Source organism: Juglans regia, chromosome 3 (assembly GCF_001411555.2).
Source record: "Juglans regia cultivar Chandler chromosome 3, Walnut 2.0, whole genome shotgun sequence".
Classification (NCBI taxonomy): Eukaryota; Viridiplantae; Streptophyta; class Magnoliopsida; order Fagales; family Juglandaceae; genus Juglans; species Juglans regia.
Window position 1 is genome coordinate 575,837 of NC_049903.1, and position 27,568 is coordinate 603,404.

General features: G+C 36.0%; 3 protein-coding genes across 4 annotated transcripts; 1 reads left to right on the forward strand and 2 right to left on the reverse strand.

Annotated features, from left to right (window-relative positions):
* On the forward strand, positions 1–4,658 carry LOC109008462 (threonine dehydratase biosynthetic, chloroplastic). Its single transcript, XM_018988559.2, has 9 exons — positions 1–548; positions 1,195–1,374; positions 1,574–1,843; positions 2,225–2,431; positions 2,606–2,854; positions 2,938–3,008; positions 3,279–3,396; positions 3,841–3,975; positions 4,148–4,658. The coding sequence occupies exons 1-9, from the start codon at positions 78–80 to the stop codon at positions 4,304–4,306; spliced, it is 1,860 nt and encodes a 619-aa protein (XP_018844104.2). The 5' UTR covers positions 1–77; the 3' UTR covers positions 4,307–4,658.
* Positions 4,659–5,574: 916 nt separating this feature from the next.
* Positions 5,575–20,686, reverse strand: LOC109008461 (E3 ubiquitin-protein ligase UPL7). Of its 2 annotated transcripts, none has more exons than XM_018988558.2 (15): positions 20,565–20,686; positions 20,096–20,218; positions 18,455–18,698; positions 16,463–17,055; positions 14,707–15,678; positions 14,295–14,629; positions 13,480–13,758; positions 13,133–13,385; positions 11,850–12,020; positions 11,677–11,769; positions 11,459–11,566; positions 10,033–10,149; positions 6,661–6,750; positions 6,413–6,509; positions 5,575–5,870 (listed from the first exon to the last, which is right to left on the reverse strand). In XM_018988558.2, the coding sequence occupies exons 1-14, from the start codon at positions 20,586–20,588 to the stop codon at positions 6,426–6,428; spliced, it is 3,486 nt and encodes a 1,161-aa protein (XP_018844103.2). In that variant the 5' UTR covers positions 20,589–20,686; the 3' UTR covers positions 5,575–5,870; positions 6,413–6,425. The 2 variants fall into 2 exon arrangements, with proteins under 2 accessions (XP_018844103.2, XP_035544452.1); XM_035688559.1 differs by having other exon boundaries at positions 16,463–16,590; positions 20,565–20,684.
* A 1,578-nt stretch (positions 20,687–22,264) lies between these two features.
* LOC109008460 (beta-galactosidase 15-like) lies at positions 22,265–27,308 on the reverse strand. The gene is made up of 18 exons (XM_018988557.2): positions 27,101–27,308; positions 26,877–26,972; positions 26,629–26,741; positions 26,363–26,429; positions 26,153–26,245; positions 25,895–26,038; positions 25,685–25,773; positions 25,440–25,545; positions 25,236–25,323; positions 24,974–25,092; positions 24,690–24,851; positions 24,281–24,492; positions 24,036–24,139; positions 23,822–23,931; positions 23,407–23,676; positions 23,078–23,292; positions 22,631–22,907; positions 22,265–22,536 (listed from the first exon to the last, which is right to left on the reverse strand). The coding sequence occupies exons 1-18, from the start codon at positions 27,269–27,271 to the stop codon at positions 22,432–22,434; spliced, it is 2,541 nt and encodes an 846-aa protein (XP_018844102.1). The 5' UTR covers positions 27,272–27,308; the 3' UTR covers positions 22,265–22,431.
* Positions 27,309–27,568: the final 260 nt, after the last annotated feature.

Here is a 27,568-nt window from a genome sequence, read left to right on the forward strand (position 1 = left end):
ACACCCCCCCGCCCCACCGAGCAGCCTACAACACCCAGAACGCCGCTCTCTCTCTCTCTCTCCCTCTCCCCGAAGCTATGGAGGCCTTCCGGTTCTCACCTTGCCAGTCATCTCTTCTCCGCCCTAAGCGTTTGGATTTGGCCCCGCATACCTTCATTGGGATCCACAACAACAGAAGGGACTTCGCCGTCAAGACATACATTGCCGCCACGCTATCCGAACCTGCGGCGTCGATTTCCTCAACGGCCGTTACCTCCCGCGACAACCCGTTACACATCTCCACCCAACCCTCCTCCCCTTCTCCGAAAATCAAAGTCTCTCCCAATTCCCTGCAGTACCCGGCCGGGTTCCTCGGGGCCGCCATATCGGACCGTGCGGTTCCCAATGTCGGTGAAGGTGACAATATTACCGACGCTATGGGCTACCTGACAAACATACTCTCGTCCAAGGTCTATGACGTGGCCATCGAATCACCGTTGCAACTTGCGCCCAAGCTCTCGGAGCGTCTTGGCGTCACGATTTTGCTCAAGCGGGAGGATTTACAGCCTGTAGGTTTTTTGTTTAGTTTCTTTTTTTAATTTTGATCCCTTTCTGTGTGCTTTCTTTCTGTGAATTTTAGAGCTGGATTGGGAATAATGTCCACAAAATTCGATTTTTTATTGCATATTACTGGGTTGATTCTTCAAGTGTGGCATATATTTATGCGTATTGTAAAAATTTCTGCATTTTCTCTTTGGAAGGAACCCACTTTGTAAGTTATGATTCAATTTCATGCACATACGTTTATTATCTATATATATGATGGACAGAGTTTGCTGTGGATGGAAATATATTGATTATGTAACTGGATTATTTATTTGATTAAATTCAAGCAGGTGCTGACTATGATTTACGGGAGCAGTGCGTATAAATCCTGTAGGTTACATATGATATTTTCTTTTATTTTTATTCGTCGTCTTTTGGCAAATGTTCCATTGCCTATATGGTGAAGCGTGGTTGCTAACTTGGGTTCCGAGTTTGAAATAGAAATTTTGTTTGTTTAACATGCCAGAAAGAATTTGAAACAATCAGAAGGCAGTTGCTTCCTGCGTTCTAACTTTTTTTTCAGCAGTATGGGCTAGTTGTGTGTTTGACTTGGGAATGCAGATCACTCAAAGTCTCAATACTCACGGTTTGTTCGCACTGGTTTTGTAGGTTTTCTCTTTCAAGCTGCGTGGAGCTTACAATATGATGGCAAAAATCCCAAAAGAACAGTTGGATAGAGGGGTTATCTGCTCATCAGCAGGAAATCATGCTCAAGGGGTTGCATTAGCTGCCAAGAGACTTGGTTGCAATGCTGTGATTGTTATGCCCGTCACGACACCAGAAATCAAGGTGCATTTTAAATTATGTGGCTTTTTACGGTTGCGTCAGAAGAAAAGAGTCCTAGCTGTTGCTCAAACGTTGTTACCTCCCCTCATAAGAACAATCCAGAGGGTCTAGTCATGAGTGCAAAACTCACGCTGGGTGCATATGCAATTTATCAGTAGAAAAAAGGTTAATTAATTGAGTTATGGGTTTCTTCATTTTACAGTGGCAATCAGTTGAGAGGCTGGGTGCAACAGTTGTTCTTGTGGGGGATTCTTATGATGAGGCACAAACATATGCCAAAAAGCGGGCCAAAGAGGAGGACCGTACATTCGTACCTCCTTTTGATCATCCAGATGTCATCATGGGGCAGGGAACCGTTGGAATGGAAATTGTACGACAAATGAAAGGTCATTTGCATGCAATCTTTGTGCCTGTTGGGGGTGGTGGGCTAATAGCTGGTATTGCTGCTTATGTTAAGAGGGTTTCTCCCGAGGTATATTCATTATTGTTTAAGAATTCCTGTGCGGTGTTTTTTTTTAACAAGAATGCAGTGTTAGTTTTAAGTTTTATTTGGTATATTTTAAGGTAATTATATTTTTTGAGCCAATAATTATATCTTTTAACAAAAAAAAAATTTGAGCCAATCCCAGACTAACATTTTTCTGTTGTCCTTAAATGATATTGGTACTGAATCTAGTTTCTATATTAATGGTTTTGAGGCAAGTGCATGGGTTCTAGGGGCTTCAAAAAGTCTTAACAATTTTTTTTTTCCTTTGTTCTTCTTTCCTTTCTGTCTGATGTTGCATTTGCTTTACGTGTTTCTTAATACATAATGCAATCCATCAAGGATAATTTTCTGCTATACTTTATACAGGTAAAGATTATCGGGGTGGAGCCCTCTGATGCGAATGCAATGGCACTGTCTTTACATCATGGTCAAAGAGTGATGTTGGACCAAGTTGGAGGTTTTGCAGATGGGGTAGCTGTCAAAGAAGTTGGCGAAGAAACCTTCCGCATATGCCAGGATCTGGTAGATGGTGTAGTCCTTGTAAGCCGTGATGCTATATGTGCCTCAATAAAGGTGAGGCTAGTTTCTTGGTTTGATGTTTGTGGACAACCTCCTTTGTTTCAAAGTAAGATTTATGCGTCAGTGTGTGTAAATAAAACTGTCTGATTCAACAGTATTTCCTTGGAGAGTTTGAACCCTCCAAATAATGCAGATTAAACGCTTATAATATCATTGCTGATGTTGCAGGACATGTTTGAGGAGAAAAGAAGCATTTTAGAACCAGCAGGTGCACTTGCTCTTGCTGGAGCTGAAGCATATTGCAAGTATTATGGTCTCAAGGGGGAAAATGTTGTAGCAATAACTAGTGGAGCAAACATGAATTTCGATAAACTGAGGGTGGTGACTGAACTAGCTAATGTAGGTCGGCAACAAGAGGCTGTGCTTGCAACTGTTATGCCGGAAGAGCCTGGAAGTTTCAAATGCTTTTGTGAACTGGTAGGTCAATATAGCTTCAAATCAACTTTTTTTGCAGATCAGCTTTCTTGTCCATGGCATGTAATGAATGGTTGAGTTGGCAGGTGGGATCAATGAATATCACTGAATTCAAATATAGGTGTAACTCTGATAAAGAGGCAATTGTTCTATACAGGTAAAGCGCTTGTCAATCCGTATTAGTTATAAACATATGCAGTATCTTTTCTGCTGATGTTTGTTTCTTTTTTTGTTGAGTAAGTTTGTGTTCAATAGAGTACTAAACTTCTACTGGTGTCCATCTTTTGGAATTTGGGGACATTTTTGGTTTGGATATCGTCAACAGTTTAGAAGTTCCTTTATTTAGGATTTATGAGAGATGATTAAGTGATCAGTAATAACTTCAGAAGCTAGAAAATCTGATTATTCCTTTTGATATTGTGTGCAGTGTTGGCGTTCACACGGTTTCTGAACTCGAAGCACTGCAGAGGCGGATGGAATCTTCTCAACTCATAACGTACAATCTCACAAATAGTGACTTGGTTAAAGATCATTTGCGTTATTTGGTAAATATATTCTCTGAATGGATGTTGTTTTTTCAGTTTTGGGTTTGAAATCTTTAATTTATTTTATGAATCATGCATAGTTCTTTGACACGTTTCTTACAGTGTGAAAGTATTGGTGCAGTGACATATCTTACCATTGAACAAAAAGACATGAACTTTACTGCAGGCTTAGAAAATCTTTCCAAATGGATGGTTCTAATCATAAAGTTGACATATTTCCACCGTTCCAAAGAAGAAGAAATATTAATACTTAGGTCCATTTCCAGTTGGAACTTTAACTGTTGGATGAGAAACAAGTGCCCCTTTTCCCTTCTATGAGACGCATGTGCATCATTCACTGGTTCCAACATATACTAGATTTAAGCAATTCCCTCCCCCATATTATTATCTGGTTGTAGCTGTGCATGATAACACCTAGATTAACCCATTTTGGATCTCTTTCAGATGGGAGGCAGATCAAATGTTCAAAATGAGGTTCTTTGTCGGTTTGTATTTCCGGAGAGGCCTGGTGCTCTAATGAAATTCTTGGATTCTTTTAGTCCACGCTGGAATATAAGTTTGTTCCATTACCGTGGAGAGGTTAGTATAAAAAACCAACTGTTCCTAAACTTCCTGGTTTATAGGGTGGATTATACCTGTTTTCAGTTAAATAACTAGATCAAACCTCTTGTTTCAATAAATTGTTATTTTACCTATAAAAAAAAAAAGCAATTTGATCAAACCTGATATCATTCTTTTCTCTCTCCAACAGGGTGAAACCGGTGCAAATGTATTGGTCGGGATGCAGATTGAAAGTTGTGAGATGGATGAATTTCATGACCGCGCCGATAATCTTGGATTTGATTATGTAGTGGTAAACAATGATAAGGACTTCCAGCTGTTGATGCATTCAGTAGAGCCAACACTGTAATAGAAACCCCGAGTGTTCCTTTGAGTGGGATCGGCTCCAGACTTGTTAAGATGGCCAAGGAGGGAAAACAGAAAACCTTCAAACGTCGTTCTAGTGGTAGAGAAGAGAGACAAGTTTTCCATCTTTATTGTTTATGATTGGGTATTTATTATTTGTATCAAATGAAAACAGCGGGCAGGGTGTTTTTCCTTGCCGTTCCCTCTGATGTTTGACTAGAAACAGAAAATTTTTGGGGCAACAGAAACGACTGTGCTATTGAAGCTCCACGTGTCGATAGAACAAATTTCGGAATTTTGATTTGTAACAGCACCTCTCTGCAACGCTTATATCGAAGTCCAATCGTTAATTGCAAGGTTAATGTGTTATAAAAAAAATATAAAACCAAGGGTCTTTTGTCAAAAAGAACAAGAACTAATAAAATACTTGGAATTGAAAGAATATAAATGCTTTTAAGATAATATTAAATGATAAAATTAATTAAAGAAATTATGAGATAGTTTAATTAAAAATTAAAAATAAAAAGATGCTTTAAAAATTATAGAAGATTATTCATAGAATTGGGCGTTAAGTTGATCGAATGAAAGAGTATCAGATAGTTATTATAATGATTGATACACACGGATGTACTTGTTTGCTTGCGTAGATACATCATACAATGCATGCATATGGTGTCCAACTCCAAACCCATAGCATGGTGGATAGGCAATTAAACAGCTCCTGTTTCAGAAATGATGATGATGTCATATGTATGAATGTGCTTGTTATCTTTACGTGTAGATACGATGCACATTTATGGAGGTCAGACTCGTAGCAATGGTGGGTAGGGAACAAAAGTACTCTGGTGGTGGTGCGTGTATTGGGTTGGACTATCTACAGAGTATTGGGTTGAACAAAGGTACTCGGATAGCTAAAGTCTTGTTTCAAGCTCTTCATTGCAGTATCTATCTATCTGTCATATATACGGAGAAGCGAATATGATAGCTGATTTTTTAGTTAAGGAGGGAGCAAACAACAGTAATACCATAGAGTTTACTGGGGCAGATATTGGACCTTCTTGATTTACGTCGATAATGCATTACTTATTTGTTTGGCTTTAATAAAGGTTCTGTTTTCCCAAAAAAAAAAAAAAGTGTATTTGGTTGGACTACTCGCGGACTCACCCCACCACCCTCCACAATCCGAGAGAGAGAGAGAGAGAGAGAGAGAGAGATTCATGCTTCCATCTACAAACGAAAAAGTTGGCTTGTCCAAAAAAAAAACCAGGCTTCGACAACTATACCATACGAATACTATTTTTAAATCTTGAATTTACAGGTAGTAAATCTTGAATTTACATAAAAAAAAAAAAAAAAAGCTTAAATAAGATGCTTAGGAAAAAAAAAAAAAAGCTTAAATAAGATAAGTAGGGAAGAGAAACCAGTAGTCATCCTTCAGAGTTAATCTAAGACGAATCATTATTTTAACACAAGTAGCAATATGAATGACAGAATCTGTATGGACTGGGAGCGAGGGGTGTTTGCCTGCGCCATCAGTGCGTTGCAAGACTGAACCAAGGCGCCATTTCCTACAACATAAAGCTCAACAGCACATCTCAAAGTTTGCATAATAAACTTCCCGGCCTCTGAGGCCGCTAATCAGGTCATGGCTGGTGATCTACTTACACAGGGAACTTCCCTCATCTCTTGAAGCTCTTCCAATTAGAAGATTTTACTACTTTACTCGTTTGATCTTGTATACATTATATGTAGATGTTATGAGAAATATGTGAAATATTACTATGTTGGTTTTAATTTGAGTTTGGCATTGAAGAGGTGTGAGGTATGTTTAACTCCTCAACTATGAATGCAGTGAAGTTCACTTGATGCTTTTTCCTCGAGTGGAAAATTTTACATGTTATAGGCATTCCGTTTTGAGAAAGAGAGAGAGAGAGAGAGAGAGAGAGAGAGAGAGGCAGAGAGAGATTTGTTCTACACCCAAAAATTGTGGAACTTTATATGTAGCATTTATACTTTAATGCCTCCATGTTACGCTATTCTGTAAATAAAGATAAATGGCAATCAAATCCAGTTTAGCTTCATTGTATAACTAGAGGCAAATAACGATCACCTGAAGCAGACCACTAAGAAAGTTCAAATCCTGCATTAGAGCTGATTGCATAGAGAAGTTTTGCTCTTAAAGTGCTTGAACGTTTGTATGTTGGAAGCTGTAAGCACAGAAAAAAGGGATCATCATGCACATGATGTAGTAGTTGGATAAAAAAGATCAAATAATAATAAAAAAAGGTTTGTGGTTCTAGTGATGCACAATGATGTTAAAAGATTAAAATGGGCAGCTTTGGGCTTATTAATACTAACCTTGAGAGTATTGTAGCAGGTTGAAGCCGAAGGAAGCCTATCCACATCCTGACCTCCAATTGTGGCCCAAAGAGGGACATCGCATGCAACCTATATAAGATTGTATATCAATCTTAGTCGTTTAGCTGTTAGATCCAGATGGTTTTCCTTTCTAATCCATTTGATTATTTGTCTTAGTCTCTTTTGTTTATTTATTTATAATGGAAGCGAGTGGGGGACTCGACAAGTCAATCCAATCAAACCACAGTTCAAAAGGGAAGCTTAAAAGGACATTAATTGGCAAGGAGAGTCAAAGAAACTAGGAGATCATTTTTAAGCCTCGTATTGCAACCTAAATACTTTTGAACATAATGTAAAACCAACAAACCATAAAACATGATAGCTCTGACTCCGAAGCACCTTACAGTGGACAGAACAATGATCAACAAAAGTCCTTCAAACCTGTGGTACGTGACTCGCACGGCCAAAATAGCCAGAGGGCAGCTGCTGGGGGTCCCCCTTTATTCAGAAATATGGTTAGTTTTTCTTTCTTTTCTTCTTTTAATAGGTAATTGAGAAATTTTATTAATTCGGTAATAGGTATAGCCCAAGTAGACAAGACGTATACATGAGTAATACTTAACTAGGATTTATAACCTCAAAACTACGGTTAGTTTTGTTATGCAAAAACTACCAGTCCCCATTCCACAGAAAATTGCAATTACAATGCAACCCACACCTTGTTTGATGGGGTTATTTCCCTCTGGAAGTTTGTTTAGTTAGGTTTTATATTGTTCATGACCTGCTTGTATCTCTCACTAGTACCTAGATGTAATTAGGCATGCTCCTTGTATACTTCCGGTGTACTTTGTTAATGTCTTTATTTCAATAAAATTTTACTTTTACCTATCACAAAATATTGTGGAATGGATTTCTTATGTTGTATTTCATACCCTTTTTATTACTTCCAGTCAGACTAACCTGCACTTTAAGTCAATAAACAACTGGATTACATTCCCTTGATTTCAAAAGGAAGCTTTTATAATGCTTCTTCATAATGGAGCAAGATCAATCTGGACAAACTATAGAAGTACCGTTATCTGCTCATTTCTAGATTTGGATTTTCCACAATTTTCATCAAAGTATGTGTTTCTTATATGAAGTGAAGGGGACCACTTTAGGGTGCTTAATTAAGAAAACCCTAAAGTTTCTTAACTGAACCTAGAAGCCAGGGGCCATTTTTATAAATGATATTTAAAGAAGGTTGTTGTCTCACAAAGTTGTGATAACCTCTATTTATAAGTGGTCAAACCTAAAATCCTACTAATATCAAATCCCAGCCCTTAACTAGTAATCCCGACCATACACATCAGTTTAAAACAGGAGTATATGAAAATAGCAAAACATCCATAAGAGCCCTAGATGTAGTAGCAATGACAAATAACAATACTTCTAAATCACTGCTACAGTACCATGAACAGGATCATCACTAGAGTACCTGTTAAATATACTGATGATACAACAATGGAATATGGCAGCCCACAAATAGCAGTAATGTGGAAGATGGTTCCTATTTTTCTAGTGTGGTATATCTGGAAGGAAATGAATTATCAGCACTTTGAGGATCACGAGCAAATGCTGGAGGAGCTCAAAACATGTCTTTTTAATACTTTGTTCCTTTGGGGAACTTCTGTAGATTGTAATGGGCTGATTTCCCTTTTTTTAGTTTTTACAATTAGATGTTCCTCTTGTACACTACATGTGTACTTGCTATGCCTTTTTTTTTTTTAATAGGATCGTCAATTGTTAATAATAAAAAAAAAAACTCTTATTCTATTTTTTTCTATTTTTATTTTGGTCTGCATCAGCAATGTCTTACCATAACATATTCATTGCTCTAATTGAAGATTAAATAGTGTCTACACATCTTTGAGAACTTACATGTCCTAATCCTTGTTCAATGCATAAATAAAACCCAAAGACTATAGAAAACATTTATGAATCCCAAATGTACCAAATGTATCTTTCAATTTTCACAAGATATGCATAAAGCGTAAAAAGTTTTCATATCCAACCTTGAAAAGGTTACACATGCATTGTTGTTTGTGTAATTTGCATGAATCTTGCTCAAATAAGCAAAATTTAGAAGTGAATCCTTCAATTTGCCCAAAATATGCAAAGTAGTGCTCATCACCCTACTAAGATGTGTGAAGCTGGATTGGAGTTGATATTGAATGCAGTGTGAGAGAGACAAGGGGACAAGTAGGTGGAGAAATAGGAGACACATGGGACAAAATAATGAAATATAGGCTTTACTTTATTTATTGTTTTAATAATTAAGATAAGATTTATTTTTGATAAGTAATTAAGATAGAGATTTATTAATGATAAAAAAAAACTTATTCAAGAACACATGGAGTATACATCAGATACACTTAAATAGAAAAAGTAGAGAGATCAAGAAAATCCTTGAAGCTAAAGCTAGGGGAACATAAGTGGGCTGTGATCCAATGGTAAAGTGAATTAAGAAAAAAAAAATCCTTGAGGCCCTCTGCAATCCTTGTGCTATTTTCAAAACTTTGGTCGGTTCTTTCGCTTCGTATACGCCATGTAAAAAAATTGGGATAATTTTCCCTAAGGTTTAACTATGATGATTTATCAAACCAACCTTCCCAGCACGTTAATCAATCTACAGCCTGTCTAGGCTTGCCTCAGACTAACCCAAAAAGACTAAAAACAGCTTCCATATGTGCTACCTACCTCACAGTTAAGTAAAAGACGATCCATGGATTCTCCATTCCTTTTGAACACACAACACCATTCTATCACCACAACACGTCTCTTCCTTAAGAAATCAAAAGCAAAGATCTTTCCTAGTGCAAATGGCCAAACAAAAAAAGTCACTACACTGTGCCAGTTGTCATATCCCTTAGTGACACTAATAGTTCACCTCTTACAAGTGAGTAGAAAATAAACAGCTCCTATTTATTGCACTATTCTCTATGAATATTGCTAATTTTTATCGTTTCCAATGATATTAAGCTGAAACTTTCCCCTAGGCAGAAGATACTTTAACCCCTTTAGCAGTACACAGTTGTAATGTTCCCAGAAATTTAAAGTTTAAAGTAAGCATTCAGATTCTTTCTACGTCCATAAAAATAGATCTTATGCATATTCTGGTCTAACAAAATCAATCATAAAGATGGATTTTCACAAGACAGTTAAAAAAAAAAAACTGCAAAGGTGGACAAATGTGATAGTTAGCACTTGAAATTCGAGAAGGGTACAGAATAGACGTCCACACCTTCATCACAGATAATAAAGATCAAAGATTTACTTAGAATAATCAATTTACAAAATTTATATTCAGAAGATGTAAGATCGATGTCATACCTTATGGATAGTAAAGGCTGGCTGCATGTGTTTGAACCCAAGTAATGGAGCTCTAGAACAACTGGTCACAAATTTTAGAAGCATGCAACGTTCCTCAGGTTCAAAGTCTCTAATAACCTGTGGCAAAATAATCAGGAGAAACTCAATTGAAACGTGGAAACGATTATAAAAATCCTCAATCAAGGTCGGGATCTTTTTTTTTTTTTTTATAAGTAAAAATATATTAATAACAATAGGTGTAACCAAGTACACTGAGTGCATACAAGAGAGAACACCTAGCCCATAATAGAGAGCCCCTAAATGAACATCGCCCAAAGAGGGAGAAATTAGAAACCTATCCAATATACACCAAGCCCCATTGGGACAAAACACGCCTTCCCAAAGCAAAGCAAGTCACTGTAACTACCCCAACCCTTTGTCTCCCACACAATTAATACTAAATAAAGGTCAGGATCTTTAAGACAAGAACACAAAAAAAAGGCCAAATTTGATGCAAGGTGAAGGGAACTCAAAGCATGACAGGCAATAGCAGAACATGAGAATCAACATGGAGATGTATAAACTAGAGATAACAGAGACAAGGTGGAACAAGATATAAGCAAATCAGGATTTTAAAAAGAAAAATATCTGAGATCCTATAATTGGATGTAACAAACAAGCAGACAAGAACTAACCATGTATTGTTACAAGTTTTAAAGATAAGAATACTATGGTTTTCCAATACAAGTGAGCATAAACCTGGAATTTGCAATTAAATTTTTTTTATTGGTAATCAAGAAGTTTTATTCATAGAAATAGGCAAAGCCCAAGTACACAGGGAGTATACATGAGCAGCACCTAGTTAGAGTTTACAATCGAAAGGAGAAAATCATGGACATTTAGCCCATTACAAACAATAGCCCCCGGCCATTGCAATTAATTTTACACAATCAAAATAGAGAGAACCAATATATATGCGCTAGTTGGTGGCATAAGCTGGATCAGATATTCTGTGAAAAACAAATATAATTACAGATAGAAGGTCAGGACAATCTTTTGAAAAACAAGAAAAGCAAGTGATACAATCTCCTTTGCCAAACTCAGGGGGTGATAAAGAAACATCTACCCTTTCTTTTTATTGGTAGGTTTTAAACCTAATCATCCATCATGTTCTTCTCAGGAGAGGTTGATTTTAAGCCCAGAGAGTCTTTTCCATGAAAAACCTAGAATTCTTCTGGTTTCTTAGGATATGTTAACTCGCCAATGTTTCTGATATGATGATATATAATCTAATTAAGTAATCCCAAATAAGAGTAAAACAATCATTTCTCTTTAAGTTCAACTTGTAATCCAAACTGTAATGCAGGTAGCAGGGATGCATAAGAAAATTAGAACAAGAAAATCCAAATATAAGGAAATCAGCTCAAATTCCATCCTAGATTTATACCTCCCAAAAGATTTTAATCGTTCGGCTCCCCTCAGAAAAACCACCAGTGTAGCGTGTGTTATTTCTTAAATCGTCAATGTCGATATCATGGTTTCCACCTGAAAGCAACTGCATAGAGTAATTATACAGGATCAGCATTTGATTCATACCAAAATGTATCCAGCAGCCAAAGCTCATCTGATCAACCACTTTTTAAGGCACGCATGGAAGGAAAATACCTGATTGAATTCACTTGCATTAAATAACTTCAACCAAGATGGTGATATAAGATCAGTTAATCCTCTATAGAAAGCATTTGCAAAGGATAATATCTGCAGATACAGTAAAAACAAGGTTAATTCACATTCAGGAATATATTTTTCCACCTATTTGTACGGTAACTATTACAGACCTGCCGATTAAGTTTATAGTCTGCAATTGCATGAACATACTGCATCTTGTTCTCATTTGTCACAGAGACATCCTTGCCACCAGGTTTAAGCTCAACAACATGCCGTTTGCCAAATGATTCTTCAGTAACCGTAAAATCTAGGGAGATTTCCTTGACATCACCATCATAATGCTGCAGAAATTTAAAAAAAAAGAAAAGAAAAAGAAAAGCAAAACATCTATGAAAAAATTGGAAAATGCATTACTGTGCATAAACTTATGTCCATTTACAATATAGAACATCCAAAATTACTAGAAAGAGAGATTGTGCAGACTCAAAAAAGGGCTCAACCAAGCAATCAATAATGCCTTTGTGCAAACAGTTCGTGCCATGATACAAGAGAATCATGATACTTTGATGTGCAGCCCACATCTTGACATGGCACTTTGAAAGTGAAAACTTCAAGTCTTGATGTGTTAGCATACTGGTTGCAAGGCATGTAGAAAAAAGGTGTCCTAAACTATTGGAAGAGCTTTGCCTTGCCACTATTCCCTATATCGCCCCCTTCCTTTTTTTTGATAGGTCTCTGTCACCCCCTTCCTTTCCCACCCTCATCTCAATTTTCTCTCTCTCTTTTTTTACAAGTATTACCTCAATTCTCTACCATCTCTCATCTGGTAATTAAACACTTTGAATCCTCTCGTCCTCCTTTTATCTACTTCCTTCACTTATTTCGTCATTTCCTCTCGTACTTGTTCAACACATTAGAACTAAAAAAATTACTTAAAACGCATTTCACAATTTTTGGTCCTCAGTCCGATAAATACCCTCCAAGGAAAAGGCTCAGCATCCTGAGGTATACAAACCTCACAGAAAGATTGAACAGTGAGCTTCCTTTTCTTGGAAGGGTTCTAAAGAATCTTATTTGTACCTCCAAAACATAATTTAGTAGAATACAAGAGACTGAAAAAATTCTGTGAAAGCATCAACCTCCCAGTCATGAGCTACTCTAAAGAAACTAGCATTCCACTGAGGGGTAGCCACAGGAGAACTCCAATAGACAGCCACTGAAGTCTCCCACACACCCGTAAGGATCCATAAGAGCACACATACTTTGAACCATGCAATCACTGGTCATGTTGCCATGCCCAGATCCTTCCCGTGTTGAAATGAAAACTTGAAAACTTTTGGCTATAATCACCCTTGCTACTTCATACATCCACCACAACATCTTCCTTGCTAATTCTGTTTCCTAGCAATTAGCACCATACAGCATAGCAAATTAGCAATTAGAAGGGCTTTACCTTCACATACATGAGATTCCTGTAGAGCTCCGGATCAAGTGTTGACAATTCATCAAGAAAGCTATATCGGCCCAACAGCTTTTGTACAAAAACATGTGAAAAAGAGTAATCTAGTAATATTCCTTCATATAGAGCTTTACCAACAACTCTTCCAAGGAACTCAATCATCTGAATACCATTCTCTATATATCTCGCAGATGCATTAGGAATTAAAAGTCTGTCTGAAGTTGAGGTTTGGGAGAATAACCCATACCTAACAAAGAAAAAGGTGAGGATTAAAAGCTAACTTCTGAAAAAGTAGATATATATGTAAGAAAGTCGACTGTGATACATTGTGTCAAACTTACTCAGGGGCAAAGGCTGCTTTTGATATATCAGTTAAAAACTCCTTAGATAATCCACCGTAGTCCAGACCAGCCTCCGGAAGGCCACATTCACTAAGAAATGATACGTGGATGGATGACTTCAACCTTGAACCAAGAGAACTTAACTGCTGAAATCCGTCTTCAACAATATGACCCCGGCGAATTACTATCTCAATTGACCGTGAACCAGGTCCAGCAACCTCACCAGCCATTTTTCGGGAGGCTTTATCCATCATAATGAACTCTCTAAACATTTCAACTCTGCCAAGATGGAACCTTGTCAAGTAACACCTTTCATTATTGGGAAAACAAAAGTGGAAATACTTTTTGGTTTTTGTGCTTGAAGATTTCAAAGATAATTTGCCAGTAAAAGAAATCCTGATTCTACATTTTAACTTTGAACATATTTGTAATAGACAAAATGGTCTGTTTAAAAAAATAGTTCATTTATGTGCTTTTATGCTCACATTTGCACATTCACATATAGACCTACTGATGGTAAGGCACCACACCCAAATGTACATATCCATCTTTTCTGTCTGTGTGTGTGTGCGCGTGCGCGTGTGCGTGTGCGTGTGCGTGTGCGTGACAGAGAGAGCATGTAATAACGGAGAAAAATAAATTGGAATGGAAAAGGATGCATGATATGCAGCAATCTTCAAGCCAAACTATTGGAGCGTCACTTTCTCTATATGCAGCTCTACGAGCTGGAAGGAAGAGGATGGCCAAAAAGCATACAGAGCTAATAGCTGTCAAGCCTGCAGAACTACAAGAGTCCTATCCAAGAGCATTCCTACCTTTCTTCAAAAGGAAATACATGTGGAGTAGTGGTGATGACCGAATCCACACTTGGTATAGTCAAATCATCATCTGCTTTTAGATTAGCTGACAATACTTCATGAGTTCTGGCAGCTACTGAAATTGGGGGCCGGCTTTTTCTAGCAGGTGAAAGCCACAAGACAGGGGGGCAAAACGGGTGCCTGCAATCCCTTTCGTACATTAAGTGCAAGCATCTGATTGCAGAATCCATAAGGGGTCTATTCTGCTGACCAATACTATGAGACAAGCCATTATAAACTAGCGTATTGAGCATTGATGCGATTCTTCGTTGCCGCTCCAGTGTAAATGGAACCTGGCTCACGTCATGAAATGCTAAATTAAGTGTCATCCACAGTCTAGAAGTACAAAAAGAAAAATAGAAACCTTTACCTGTTTTTCGTAGAACTCAATGTCATCAAGAATTAGCAGCAGGTGAGAATAGGTGGCAAAGAAAAGGTGAAGCAGACATGTCATATCTTTTGATAAACCTTGTGGACCACACTTTAAAGGTTCTATATCCCATACATCACAAGAGTCATTATCATCCTGGCTAGGCTTAGGATGACTATCAACCAAGTCAATGCCTGCTTGTGACTTGCCAGTAACTTTATTCAGTACATTGACCCACTTATTAACACCATCCTTATTGGCTCCTTTTTCCTTTTTCACCAAAATCCCATCCTTTCTTTTTCCTGAATTCTTACTAACATAAATAGGATGGTCTCTTTCAGTAACCAAATTGTTTCCAGGAAAAAAGATACTTTCCAGTGCTCCCCATAGATTGATAAGAAATCCAGGAGTAAAAGATAGCATGTTAAGAATGGGCAATGAACCAAGCGTGGGATTCAAGACAGAAAATATTCTAAGCAGGTAAGAGTAAAAATATGCAACATCAATCAATTCAAGCTTCTGAAAGTATTCTATATTGTTTGGCGGCATGGTCTCAACGCTGTGAGTAAAGGAATATGTTTTCATAAGGGCCAAAAGATTTGTAAGATGCCATTGCTGACAAACAGGCCTAAGCAGATCCAAATATGACATCTTTAACCCATGAGTTGTTTCAGTCCCATGCGGGTGGTCCGCATAGACATCAATTTGGATATCATGTGTCTCCTTCATCCATCCTACATTCTCAATCCAACCCAGTAAGTTTTCCGCAAGAGTGATAACAACATGGACATATGATGCACAGTCTAAACCTTGACTAAACCGGCCAGGATCTGCAGAACCATTCTCACTTCCTGATGCTAGGCATATAATGTTTGCTAGAGCCCAACCAACTGGCGGAATGACCTTGAAAGAGAAATGAATCTCTGACTGATTCATCTCTGACATCTCTGTTAAGATTCTCTCTTTCAATATCTGTCATCACCTGCCATTGTTTGATCAGTCCCCACACGTTTAAATCTATTATGATCTAAGAAGATATATCAAAGAGATTATAGGGATTCTATTCACTTCTTCTTGTACCCCAAAAACAGTGTTAACATAAGCAAAAACCTTGACTGACACAAATTAATACATAAACATGTAAAATTTCTCTTATCTTAAAAAAATTAATACATAACATGTATGTCTGAATGCAACATTTAATTTACGTACTAAGCAATCCAAATGAGGCATCGGGGCAATTGGGCATCAGTACGCTAAGAAGTCTCCCGAAAACCAATGCATCACGTTGAGCAGCCAAGAAAAAGCCCAGCTTATGGCAATGGTGCATTTCAAAAGGCCACTTTGTATAATATCTAGTAAGTTAAGGAAAATAAATGAAATGTCTAGTATTAAGGGACCTCCTTTGTGGCAGAGTGCTGACTATAAAACGGTAGCTCATCTTATATAGAACATTCTTGTTATAGATAACAAAATTATCAGATAGCTTGTTTAAGGAACTAGAAGTGCCATTAAAACTATTTTCGATTTTGGTAGGCATGTTAGAAACTATCACAATTCCAATATTTATAACCTCAACAAGTCCATCTATGGTGATTGAATCAGCTACAGATCACTTGGCAGCAATTAGTTACATATTATGCATGTAGATAAGTATATTCAGAAATAGCACGTGAAATTTAGGAAACACATCATAAGGTAATCATCAAGGAGACTTTTTCCTTTCTATTTTCTTTCCAAATGTAGTAACCCTTACCAGTACATTCTGGAAGCATGGTAACAATATACATTTGTGCTTTAGAGCAGGTATAATAACAGCTGGCAGTCGTTGAGCAAGCCAAGGAATTGTAAGCAGAAACACACAGTACTGCACAGCCACATCATCTACGTCCAACATGCCAGGGCCACTTACATCAAAGTTTGTCAAGTGAAAAGGACGTAATGCTAAAGTTACTGCACTTGCCGTAATCAAAAGTTTATCATCTGTCTGCACAATATTGTTTTTCTTTGAGGAAAATGAAACATCCAAGGTGCAAATGTATCTTCTAATATATTTGTAAATACCACTTTTACAACTCCCCATGAAATAAACTAAATTCCTCACTGCCATATCTGCATCCTGCTTATTATTGTCAGTAATGCTTTTCCATGCTTTTGAATCAGTAAGGAAAACAACAAGACGCATCACCAAGGTGGTAAGAACAACAATATCTTGACCCACTACATGGCATTTATCAAATTCCCCAAGAATGAAAACGGAAAGAGAAATAAGTTTTCGTGCTTGATAAAGCCATATTCTTCTCTCTTCAAGGGTACCCATTGCGAAGGAGCAAAAATTCTTCTTTGAATCTAGATCATGAAAACATAAAATCAGTACCTACATATCATATCGATCGATTAAAATGAAGTAACAGAGAAAATGATAACGACTGTGGAATATAAAGCCTGTGCTTTTTAAAAAAACTCAGAGACATTGATATCATGAATAAATCAGATAAGACTTGAGGGAAAAAATCCAATATCTTGCCTTCTTTTCTTATAATAACATCGTATAAATGAGTCCAGCTTGATCCCCAATAATTAACTTATATTTGTCCCAAATGGACCTGATCCATTACAAGCTCTAGATGGGCATGGAACTTCTTCAAAACAGAAATAAAAAGGATACCCATATAAGCTATAAATTTGGGTTGACTAAAGAATTCAACGGAAGAAGAAATTATTGCTTCAGTAGGTGAGGAAAAACAAAGGTGGTAAACCAAACAAAAACTGGGTTTTATCCATGAAAACTGAATTCCTCAGGTGAAGCGTAGAGGTTTCAAGTGTAGCAAAATATATGCTAATGGAAGGATACACTCAAGGCAACAAAAGGACAACTTTTTCGTGGTGGTTACACTAGATAGCCCAGTTGACGATTGAGCTTCATTTCAGAATTTGGGCTAAAATGATCCACGAAAAGCGCTAGCCAAATCTGGGCTATAACCCCAAAAAACTAGTCGATTTAAAGCTTCCCTAGAATCACATAAAAAGTCTAGTTTCACCTAATAAGTAGACAATATATGACCTTAGCACCCATAACAACCTGTATAACTTACCTACTCAATATAAGTTATTCCTTTTTGTTTTCATCAAGGCCATATCATGCATTGCTCCAGTATCATATGGCTGACCTTACTAGGCGGCTTTGCTATCATATGAAACAACCCAGACAAAACACTAGCCACATCAACAATACAACCCCATAAAGACTTCGTCAATTTGAAGCTTCCCTAGACTCACTTAACAAGCCTAATTTCACCTAGTAAGTAGCCAACGTGGGTTTTACCACTCATGACTATCTTTATAACTTACCCATTCTGTTGAATCGTTCCTTCTCCTAATATGGGACTGGGGTGTTACAAGGACTCTTCAAAAAATTACCATAACTGAATTAGATAAAAGAAGATTTGCAACTCTCAACAATGAGACTCCAATTAGGGCAACCCATGAAGGGATTTAATTTATAAGCTTTTCCGCATGGTAGTCAACACATATTAAGAATACAACAGACCAGTAATTAATTTTACCCATTGGATTTCCCATTTATGTTGCACAGATGCTTTATTACTCAGATTTCAACAGCTTTGGTGATATAATGGAGTTTCTCAATTCAAAAACTGGTATGGAATACCAAGTTTAGAGATGGAAGTAATAAAGCATCTGTGCAACATAAATGGGAAATCCAATGCAAGATAGGAAATTCGCATACCTGTTGAGTTCAAGCTTTCCAATAGAATTCTAAAGCATTTTTGCATACAATCTATTTCTTTACTTTGAATCTTCTGGTGCCGGATTGTTGAAACTCCAATAAAGAAAAGAAAAGGTCTCAACACAACATTTGAGATCCATGTTGCCGAAACTCCACTAGCATTATAATTTGCCAAGACCGAATCCCATTCTTCTTGAAGCTTCAAAGCAGCCATCTTTGTAACCTTGTAGCGCCTCCAGACTCTCTACAAAGTTAAAGAAACCGGTCATTTCGTCAACTTCAACCATGCATCTGCTTGGTATCTAAGGGCTCGTTTGGTCTCATCTCATCTCAACATCCAAATATCACTTAAACACAAACACTTTTCAATTTCAAATATTCAAAATTTTCATCTAATTATTACCTAATCATTATAACTTTCTCAAACTTCCAAATAAAACATAAAAAATAATTCAATTTTTTTAAATTCCAAAATAAAAATAATATTAAAAAATAATATTCTAATAATATTTTAACTTTATATATATATATTTTTTTTAACTTTATATATTTTTATTCAACATTTTCTCTCTCCTTTTCTAAAATCCCATAAAACATCTTAACTCAAACAATTTCACTACTATTCACAAATTTTTTATCTCATCTCATCTCAACATCCAAACGAGACCTAAGAAATAGATGTGCGAAAAGCCTAAAAAAGGGAGCTAAAGACCAAATCGGAGGTCTGCTTGCTTGCCCAAAATATTTTGATGATTCCATTTGCACTTTGAATAGATTTTTTATTTTTTTTATAATTAACAAGAGATTTTATTACCAAGAATAGGCATAACCCAAGTAGAAGTATACAACTGAATAGATTCTAAACAATCCAGGAGTCCATGACCCTGGAAAGGTCAAGTTCTAAACTTTTCTCTCAAGATACCGTGAACACGTGATTCATTAGATATACATGAATCACAACCAAAACCATAAATGAATTAAAAGCGAAGGATTTTTGTTAATGACTCAACTATTGATCCAAAATTCCTAAAATTGTTGGATACTAATTTGGTTAAACATCTAACCCTCAGAATTATAATGTTCCACCACACTTCCGAATCTGACGCCCAAGGCGGCCCATTCTATCGATATTGAACCGGTGGTAGCCCTTTCCCTTTTGACGGCTTCACTCATCTATCAGTATTCAATAACTTAACACTATACACATACATAATACCAAGGCATTTTAATCCAGCCTATAGGTCGCCCCCTCCATGACTTGAACTCGTGACATGGTTCTTGCTCTGATACTAATTGTTAGCAACCTAACAATTGATCCAAAAGTCTTAGAACTATTGAATACTAATTTGATTAAACCTTTAATCCTTATGATCATAACAACTTTCAAGAATTTGTAGGAATGAGTTATCCCATACTGTGATGGTTACAACTTGTCGACAGCCCCATTCAAGATGACAGATATATCACTAAGTATGAACAAGGCCAACCTAATAAACGTGACTGCAGCAGTAGCATAACCACCGTTCTGTATCGGTTTGATCGCGGAACAATTCATCCATATACCCTATTGATGACATGATGTCTTCCATATAGCCTATAGTAAAGAGAGACACAAAAAGGGGGGAAAAAACACGAAGGCACCTGAATAAAGAAAGCAGCTGCGACCGCTCGTCTGGCATAGCTCCGGAGCTCTCTTTCCTGAGATACCTTCTCAAGAAGAGCATCCCTCGTAATCTCCTTCGCGCTCGATCCCCTTAATGATACCTGCTCAACACCAATTAATTAATTAATTAATTAATACAAACAGACATCACACAACGAGTTAGAAAGGGGGGAGGAGAAAAGCAAACAAAATGAATCATCAGTACAGATGGCTCAATAAAAACATACAAAATCGTAATAAAATTATGATAAATTTGCGTCTTTCATGTCTTTAAGCAACTATGCATTTGTCAAGTGTAGGTTCCAATCCCAATTAATTTTGTACACGATTCAAATTAGTGCTTCTTTCGATTCTGTTTCTACAATTCTTGACCAGCAAAACAGGTTAGGGAACTTATCCTCATGAATTTTGACTAATTAATCGGAGGGAGAGAGAGAGAGAGAGTACCTGCTGCTTGCGATGCTCATCCATGGAACCCAGACGATCATCCACAAAAAGGCTTCGATCTCATTGGGCTCATTCGTCAGACACGGCACGGCCTTGTTCATACGCGAAAACAAAATAACTATCAATGTCCCTCTCCTTTTACTGAGCCAATGTTTTTAGAGTAATACTAAATTGGAAAGAGTACATGATGTACAGTAATTTTAAAAAAATGTGTTGGATTTATTACTAAAAAGTTAATTTTTTTTATATAAATTTTATATATATATATATTTTTTAAAATGATTGTACGATACTTGCATATTCACGAAGAATCATTTATCATATTTTTACACCAGGTGATATTCTTTGAAAAAGAAAAGGAAAAAGAAAAATCATAGTACATATAATTTGTGAAAATTCAGGTCTCTAAGAAATATTTGTTCAACAAATTCCCAATCCAAGTTTTATTTTATGTAGAATGATGCTACTATTTAACGGTACAATATATTTTAAGTAATTTTATTGATTGGCATAAATGAAATGTGAATGAAAATAGAGTAATAATAAAAAGAAAACATTGGTTTTGGAAGTGATTGTTAATTTTATGAGTAATATTACATGTAATCGTAGAATACACAAATGTTATGCAGTCGTTTTAAAAAAATGAAATATATTATTAAAAAATTATTTTTTTATATATAAATTCTATATTTTTTTATTTTTTTAAAAATAGTTGTGCGATATTTATACCCTCACGAGTGTAACTTTCATTTCTCTTTTCCAAAGCCCATCAATATATTTCCGGATGATGGATTAATACTAGTCTTTTATTAGTTTTTATATTTATTATTATTATTATTATTAGAATTGTCTAAAGGCTGGATATATATATGCACAAAAAATTTTCACAACCTCTTAACACTCTACACTCTATATTATTTTTAATTTTTTTTTCTTTTATCAAATATTTATTATATGAATAATGAATAGAAAATTTGAAATAATTTAAAAATAATAAACTCAAAAAAAATTTTAAAAAAATATTAAAAATTTAAAAAGATATAAAATGTGAAGTGTACTGAAAGTTGTGTAACAAAGCTCGTATATGCATGCGCCAAGCACGAGGAGGTAGAAGAGCATTAAAATTTAGGAGGAGGCAAAACTAGCAACGACTCAAGGTCTGGGCTGGGCTGGGCTGTGGGCTGGGCTCCTTATGAACAGGCCCAGGAAAAACCATTCGGATTGTGAAGAACAACCTGCTCCTCCTCCTCGGGAGACTGGAGACTGCCACTAACTCATTCGTAACGGTATTGTTTCCGTTGTTGATAATTTATATATATATATAGTGGTCAGTGCTCGTGCAAATTGAGATTACCGTTGTACGTCATGTCATCCCTCGATGGGAGTGGGATTATTAGCCATTAGAGATCAGTAAAAGTAATCATGAAGTATCGCATGAAAGATTTGTTAATCATTCATCATCTGGCATTAAGCATGCAATATCATTCTCTCGGCCGGGACATAGATGTTTAATTGAGAACTTCCCAGTACTCCTGTAAGTTACAACTGTTTTGTATTCAATTCAAACAATCTCTGCAACAGATCATAAGGATCAATTGGAGATCATGAGGTTGTTTGATCACTTGAATTCAAAAGAGTTGTTACTTACAGATCAGCTAAAAAGCTTGAGAAGATAAAAGACTGATCAGAAAGAAAGAAAGAAAGAAAGAAAACAAAAGGAACGGCATTTTATTTATTTATTTATTTAATGGAAATTAACCATAACTAATTATAATTAATTAATGTACGTGTACCGTGTACGTACGTAGCTCCTACCTGACTGACAATGAATCGATAAAATCTAGACTTAGCTAGGAAAGATAAATTATTAACAAACAACTTCAACGGCAAGTCTTTTCGTGGCTTGGCAACCGGTAGATCCAAGGTTACTTTCCGAGACATCAATGGAGCAACTATTTTGGCCAACACACGCCTGCATGCAGCCATTTTATTTTAATTAGAAAGTTATAATTAATTAATACAAAGTACTATTTATAAAATTAATTAATTAATTAATTAATTATTACCTTTTCGATGACCGACAAAGCATTAGGAGACTCGCATTGGCCAGCTTCGAAAGAACCACAAGCACCCGTTGGTTCACCAAAACTAGCAAATCTGACACTGGAGATAACACTTTCTCCTTGGCATGATAATTCCAAGGTGTTCCCTTCATAAGCATTTGCACAAGCGCTCCCAACAGTAACTGTCTGGAATTTAACGTTCCAAGGATTTCCTCCAAACTCTTCAAACAAAATCAATGTGTTCTCGTCGTCATTGAGAAAATCTCGTGGCACATGGTACCTATATATATATATATATAAATTAATTAATTCACCAAAACAGTAATTAAGAAGAAAAGTTAATTATAGTAAAAGTACTACTTCTGCAACTTAATTGATCTCTAGAAAATCTTGTTATAAATTTCTCGTACGACGTTGTACTATGATTAGAAAATATATTTACGTACTCACCATCGTTGAGAAGATCTCCCACAACTAGTCATGCACTTCTTGTCACTGTATGGTCCACGATAGTCACATGATGTAAGAGAACACCCATCTTCTTTAGCAAGGTAACTTGGCCAATACCTTCCAAGGCTGTGGCCATTTACCCAAGCCTGTCCCTTGCCCAGACCCCTCAAATCCACCACCACTGGATCACTCCCCAGTGGAGCTGCAAAGGTTGTCTAAAACAATATTTGTTTCCCAAGATCGAAAAATTAATATATAACCAATTAATGATATAGTGAGTGATCAAACGTAAGAGCATCACAATTCAAGCATAAAGCTGGAATTTATACCTTGTACCAAACAAACATCTCATTTGTCGGGAGAGCACGTTGAGACCACTTCCCGTAATGTGAGACACTAGGATCGTGTAGTTTCTGTTGCTCTCCGTGCAACCCAACCTTATACGTCCATTTATTGTAATCCAGTTCTGTTGTAATATTCTGAGTGATTATCTTCTGAGAACTAATTTTTCTGCCAAGGTCATTCGTTATCACTTTCGCAGTCACATGAACCGGGCCAGAAATACCAAGCGGCCCCAAATCAAAGTTTGCGCCATAATTCTAGCAAAAAAAACATGTTAATTAATTAGAAATTAAGATATGTAGCGGAATATATAATACAAAAAAAGAAAAGAAAGCTAGCTATGGTTATTAATTTATATTGTGATGATAATAATTAATTTTAAGTGGAATTATTCAAACTTACTGGCAATCCAACGGAGGCACTAAGCAAGGCTATGTCGTTCCTCCCAAGCTTCAGTTTGATTTTTCTCTCAAAAGTGAATTTGTACTTTCCATTTTCGGCAAATTGAGATCCTGAAATTAAAATATAATTTGTGAATAAAGTTGGATTGTGTATATATATATATAGAAAGGTACTCGATCGTGTATTTGATGAGTGATTTTTAAATGGAACTTACCAACATGTCTTTTGTTGACGAATGCATGAATTATATGTCCACTGGTATTCACTCTTAGCACTGTCTCTCTACCATAAAGCGGGTTGTCCTTCTTGACGTGGAAACTACGAAATGCAAAAAATGAAAGGAGAAAAAAACACAAGTATATAATTAAGTCTAATATTATTAACGCATCCATGAATGGTGACGAAAACTAGAATTTATGTAATTATATATAGTAATTAATTAATTACGCACGTACGCACCTGGTAATATACCAGAGATAATCACTTGTATCGTTAGTGACAACCTTTTGGTCCAAGAGTCGTTCAGCAGCCATTAGGCTACCTTCAACGAGACCGTTTCTCTTGACATGCGAAGGGTTCTCTTTTCTCCATTCCCATTTCAATCCGTAAGGTTCTTCGTAGTCATTGCCATCGTTATCCTTCTTCACCATTATTGATGTTTGAGTGTTAACCTACGTACGTACGTACCCCGCCAAAAACAAAAACAAAAACAAAATAATTAAATACACTTAATTCATGATATTACGTACGTCATGATCAGTATTCAAATCCGCATGATCATATATATAGATATATATATATATATATATATATATATATATATATATATGATCCGTTTTGGATCGAGTTGTATTCATGGTACACGTACCTTAGCAGTGTTGTAGACTTCGGTATGGCAATCAGGAAGTATACTAACAGACCAAGCTGGTATGGTATACGTATTGTTCTGGAAGTTTATGGTTGCATCTTCTTTATCATCCTTATTTCCGAAGAAACAGCTTGATTTTCCTTCCAAAGTGAAGATGGTGACCTGCAATTCATTCAAAATCATGCATATTATTCAAACACAAATGTGTGTGTATATATATATATATAGATATATGGACAATTAATATAGTGATTATATATTCAATTTGCTTTTAATAAACTCACCGTCGTATTAATTCCATATTCCACATTTTTCACAGAACCGTAAGTTAGAACCTTCTCCAACGATTTCAGAATGACATGGAGTTGTTTTAAATGTCCCCACTTTGGCTGGTTCAAATTACCTGAACATATATATCATGAGGTTAAAATTAAGAACAACAAAAATAAAAAATCATGACCTTCAAACATAATTTTTTATTAAACCAAATTACAAAGATCATAATGCAGGCTTTCTTTTCTTTTTTTTTTTTTAAGGAAAAATTACCATATTCATCTAATGGTGCATCGTAATCATACGATGTACTGATATATGGACCCCCTGATGTGCGACCAAAATTTGTGCCACCATGGTACTGGAATGGGATATTGAGAACAAAACAAAAAGCCGGCCCATATTAATTAGTATTTAAACTATTGATAACATAAATGCATTAAGATCTGGAAAAAGTACTGGATCAGCAAGTTATACCATGTAATAGTTCTGGAAAGTGCCACCAAATTGGAAAAACCGTGCAACAGCACAAGCAACATCTTCGGCAGTTCTGTGTGGGTCCGCCAGACCCCAGCCCTTGAACCTTAATTATAATAATAAGATCAAATATAATTTGATTAAACATCCAATTAATCAGATCATATATTAAAGCGGAAGAATCAACAATTTAAATTAATTAACCGAAAATAGGAAAAATTGTAAAAATAAAAATAATAAGGTACCAGCCAGTCCAATTCTCAGTCCACATTTTAGGACTCGTGGGGCTGTTAGGTTTGAATTCGTCACAATACCATCCATTGCAAGTATTAATCTGTACGAAATTAATGCAAAATTAATACATCATGATTTAGCCATATTTTAAATTAAAAAAATAAAAAAATAAGAAATATATTTCGTTTTATATATATATATATATATATATATATTAATACCATTGGAGGTGGAGCATCCGCCTGCTGACACATAATCCATGGAATACCAATGCCGTAAGATTCAGCCAAATCAGCACACCACTTAATGTATTCTTTTCCACCTTCTCCATACGGGCCCATAACGTTCCCAAACTCGTTTTCAATCTTTTTTGAATTTTAAACGTATAAAAAAAGAAAATCATGAATTAATAGGTATATATATACAGTAAAAATTAAGAAACTAATCAACAAAAAAAAAGTAATTAATTATTGACAAACCTGAGCAATAATTATGGGTCCACCTTGTGAGGCAAAGAGATTCTCATGCATCATCATGTCCACAATTTTCGTTGTGAAAATGGACATCTCATTCTGATCGAAGACATGACATTTTGAAGATAATTAATTAGCAGTGATCATCAGAGATGATGCATGAATGAATTAGCAAAAGGCTGCAGGTGTCGATCACTAATTAAGTTTTCAAATTACCATATACACAGGATTGTTTGTCCTCAGCTCAATGCCCGGAATGTTGTGCAACCAAACAGGAAATCCTCTGCAAATAATTTATAATAAACCAAATATATATGAACGTTATATTAATTTATAAGATCATCAGGAAAATCAGAGCTGATCAAATATAGATGACAAGAAATTAATTGAGTGCATGCATATTCATGATCATGATGTACGTATATATATTATTATATGGTAATATTAATTTAATTAAATTCAAAAATAAGATCAATACGTACCCGTAATTCCACTCTGCACAAACATAGGGTCCAATCCTAAGAACGGCATTAAGCCCTTCATTTTGGATGGTTTTGATAAATCTTACGACGTCACGATTTCCTGAGAAATCATACTGTATAAAAGAAAATAATTAAAAATGAAAAATATTGTATAGATTTTTGTATATATAATAAAGCAAAAGTTAGTAATTGGGGGCCGGGGAATTAGGAAGATCAATTAAAGCGCATCTAGCAGCACTAAAATTAACCTGACGATATAGAGGTTCGTGGGCATTCCAGAAAATGTAAGTCTCAATTGTGTCTATGCCGCCCTCTTTTGCTTTTCTGATCAAGGATGGCCACATCTATAAAAATTATATGTAAGTCATACTCAAGGCAGTGGGGATATTGGTGAAAAATACAAAAAAGAATTATATATATATATATAAATGGTACGTAGTAGTACTACTGGAGCTGGCATGCATGCACTTACTTCAGAAGTACTTCGAGGATAATGAATAGAACCGGAAATTAAGATTTTGCGTTCGCCATTAATGGTGATAGCTCTTCCATCGTGCGAAACATCAATAGAAAACGAAAGCGAGCAGAGCAATAAGAAAGAAAAGCAGAACGAGAGAAACCCAGTACTACTCGAAGAAGCCATTGTTAAAGGACAGAGTAGTATATAGTACTCTGGTATGTGTATTGTAAATGATAATCCACAGCGCCTATTTATAGAGATCAGAAGTTGAGGTTAAATGGATAATTAAAGTTGTTAGAGAAACGTAGCCAATCCAACTAATTACTCGCTTGATCTACGATCTGTTTGTTACGCATTCATCTTTGGATATATATCTACTATATATATATATATATATATATACACACACACACACAACTGCGAATAAGCAAGTAGTTGGCGTCTAACACTTTTCTACTAATTTTGTCCTTCATTTTATAT

Bases quoted from the DNA above. Each gene is read 5' to 3' on its own strand.
- LOC109008462 (XM_018988559.2), top strand. From the start codon at position 78: ATGGAGGCCTTCCGGTTCTCACCTTGCCAGTCATCTCTTCTCCGCCCT. The intron at 1,844-2,224 runs GTATATTCATTA...TACTTTATACAG, and splicing joins TTAAGAGGGTTTCTCCCGAG to GTAAAGATTATCGGGGTGGA. The intron at 3,009-3,278 runs GTAAAGCGCTTG...TATTGTGTGCAG, and splicing joins GAGGCAATTGTTCTATACAG to TGTTGGCGTTCACACGGTTT.
- LOC109008461 (XM_018988558.2), bottom strand. From the start codon at position 20,588: ATGGATGAGCATCGCAAGCAGCAG. The intron at 13,386-13,479 runs GTAAGTTTGACA...TTTCTTTGTTAG, and splicing joins AAAGCAGCCTTTGCCCCTGA to GTATGGGTTATTCTCCCAAA. The intron at 12,021-13,132 runs GTAAAGCCCTTC...AAATTTCTGCAG, and splicing joins GGAATCTCATGTATGTGAAG to CATTATGATGGTGATGTCAA.
- LOC109008460 (XM_018988557.2), bottom strand. From the start codon at position 27,271: ATGGCTTCTTCGAGTAGTACTGGGTTTCTCTCGTTCTGCTTTTCTTTC. The intron at 24,852-24,973 runs GTGAGTTTATTA...AATGAATTGCAG, and splicing joins AATATGGAATTAATACGACG to GTCACCATCTTCACTTTGGA. The intron at 22,537-22,630 runs GTAATAATTAAT...GGCTGCATGCAG, and splicing joins CTTTGTCGGTCATCGAAAAG to GCGTGTGTTGGCCAAAATAG.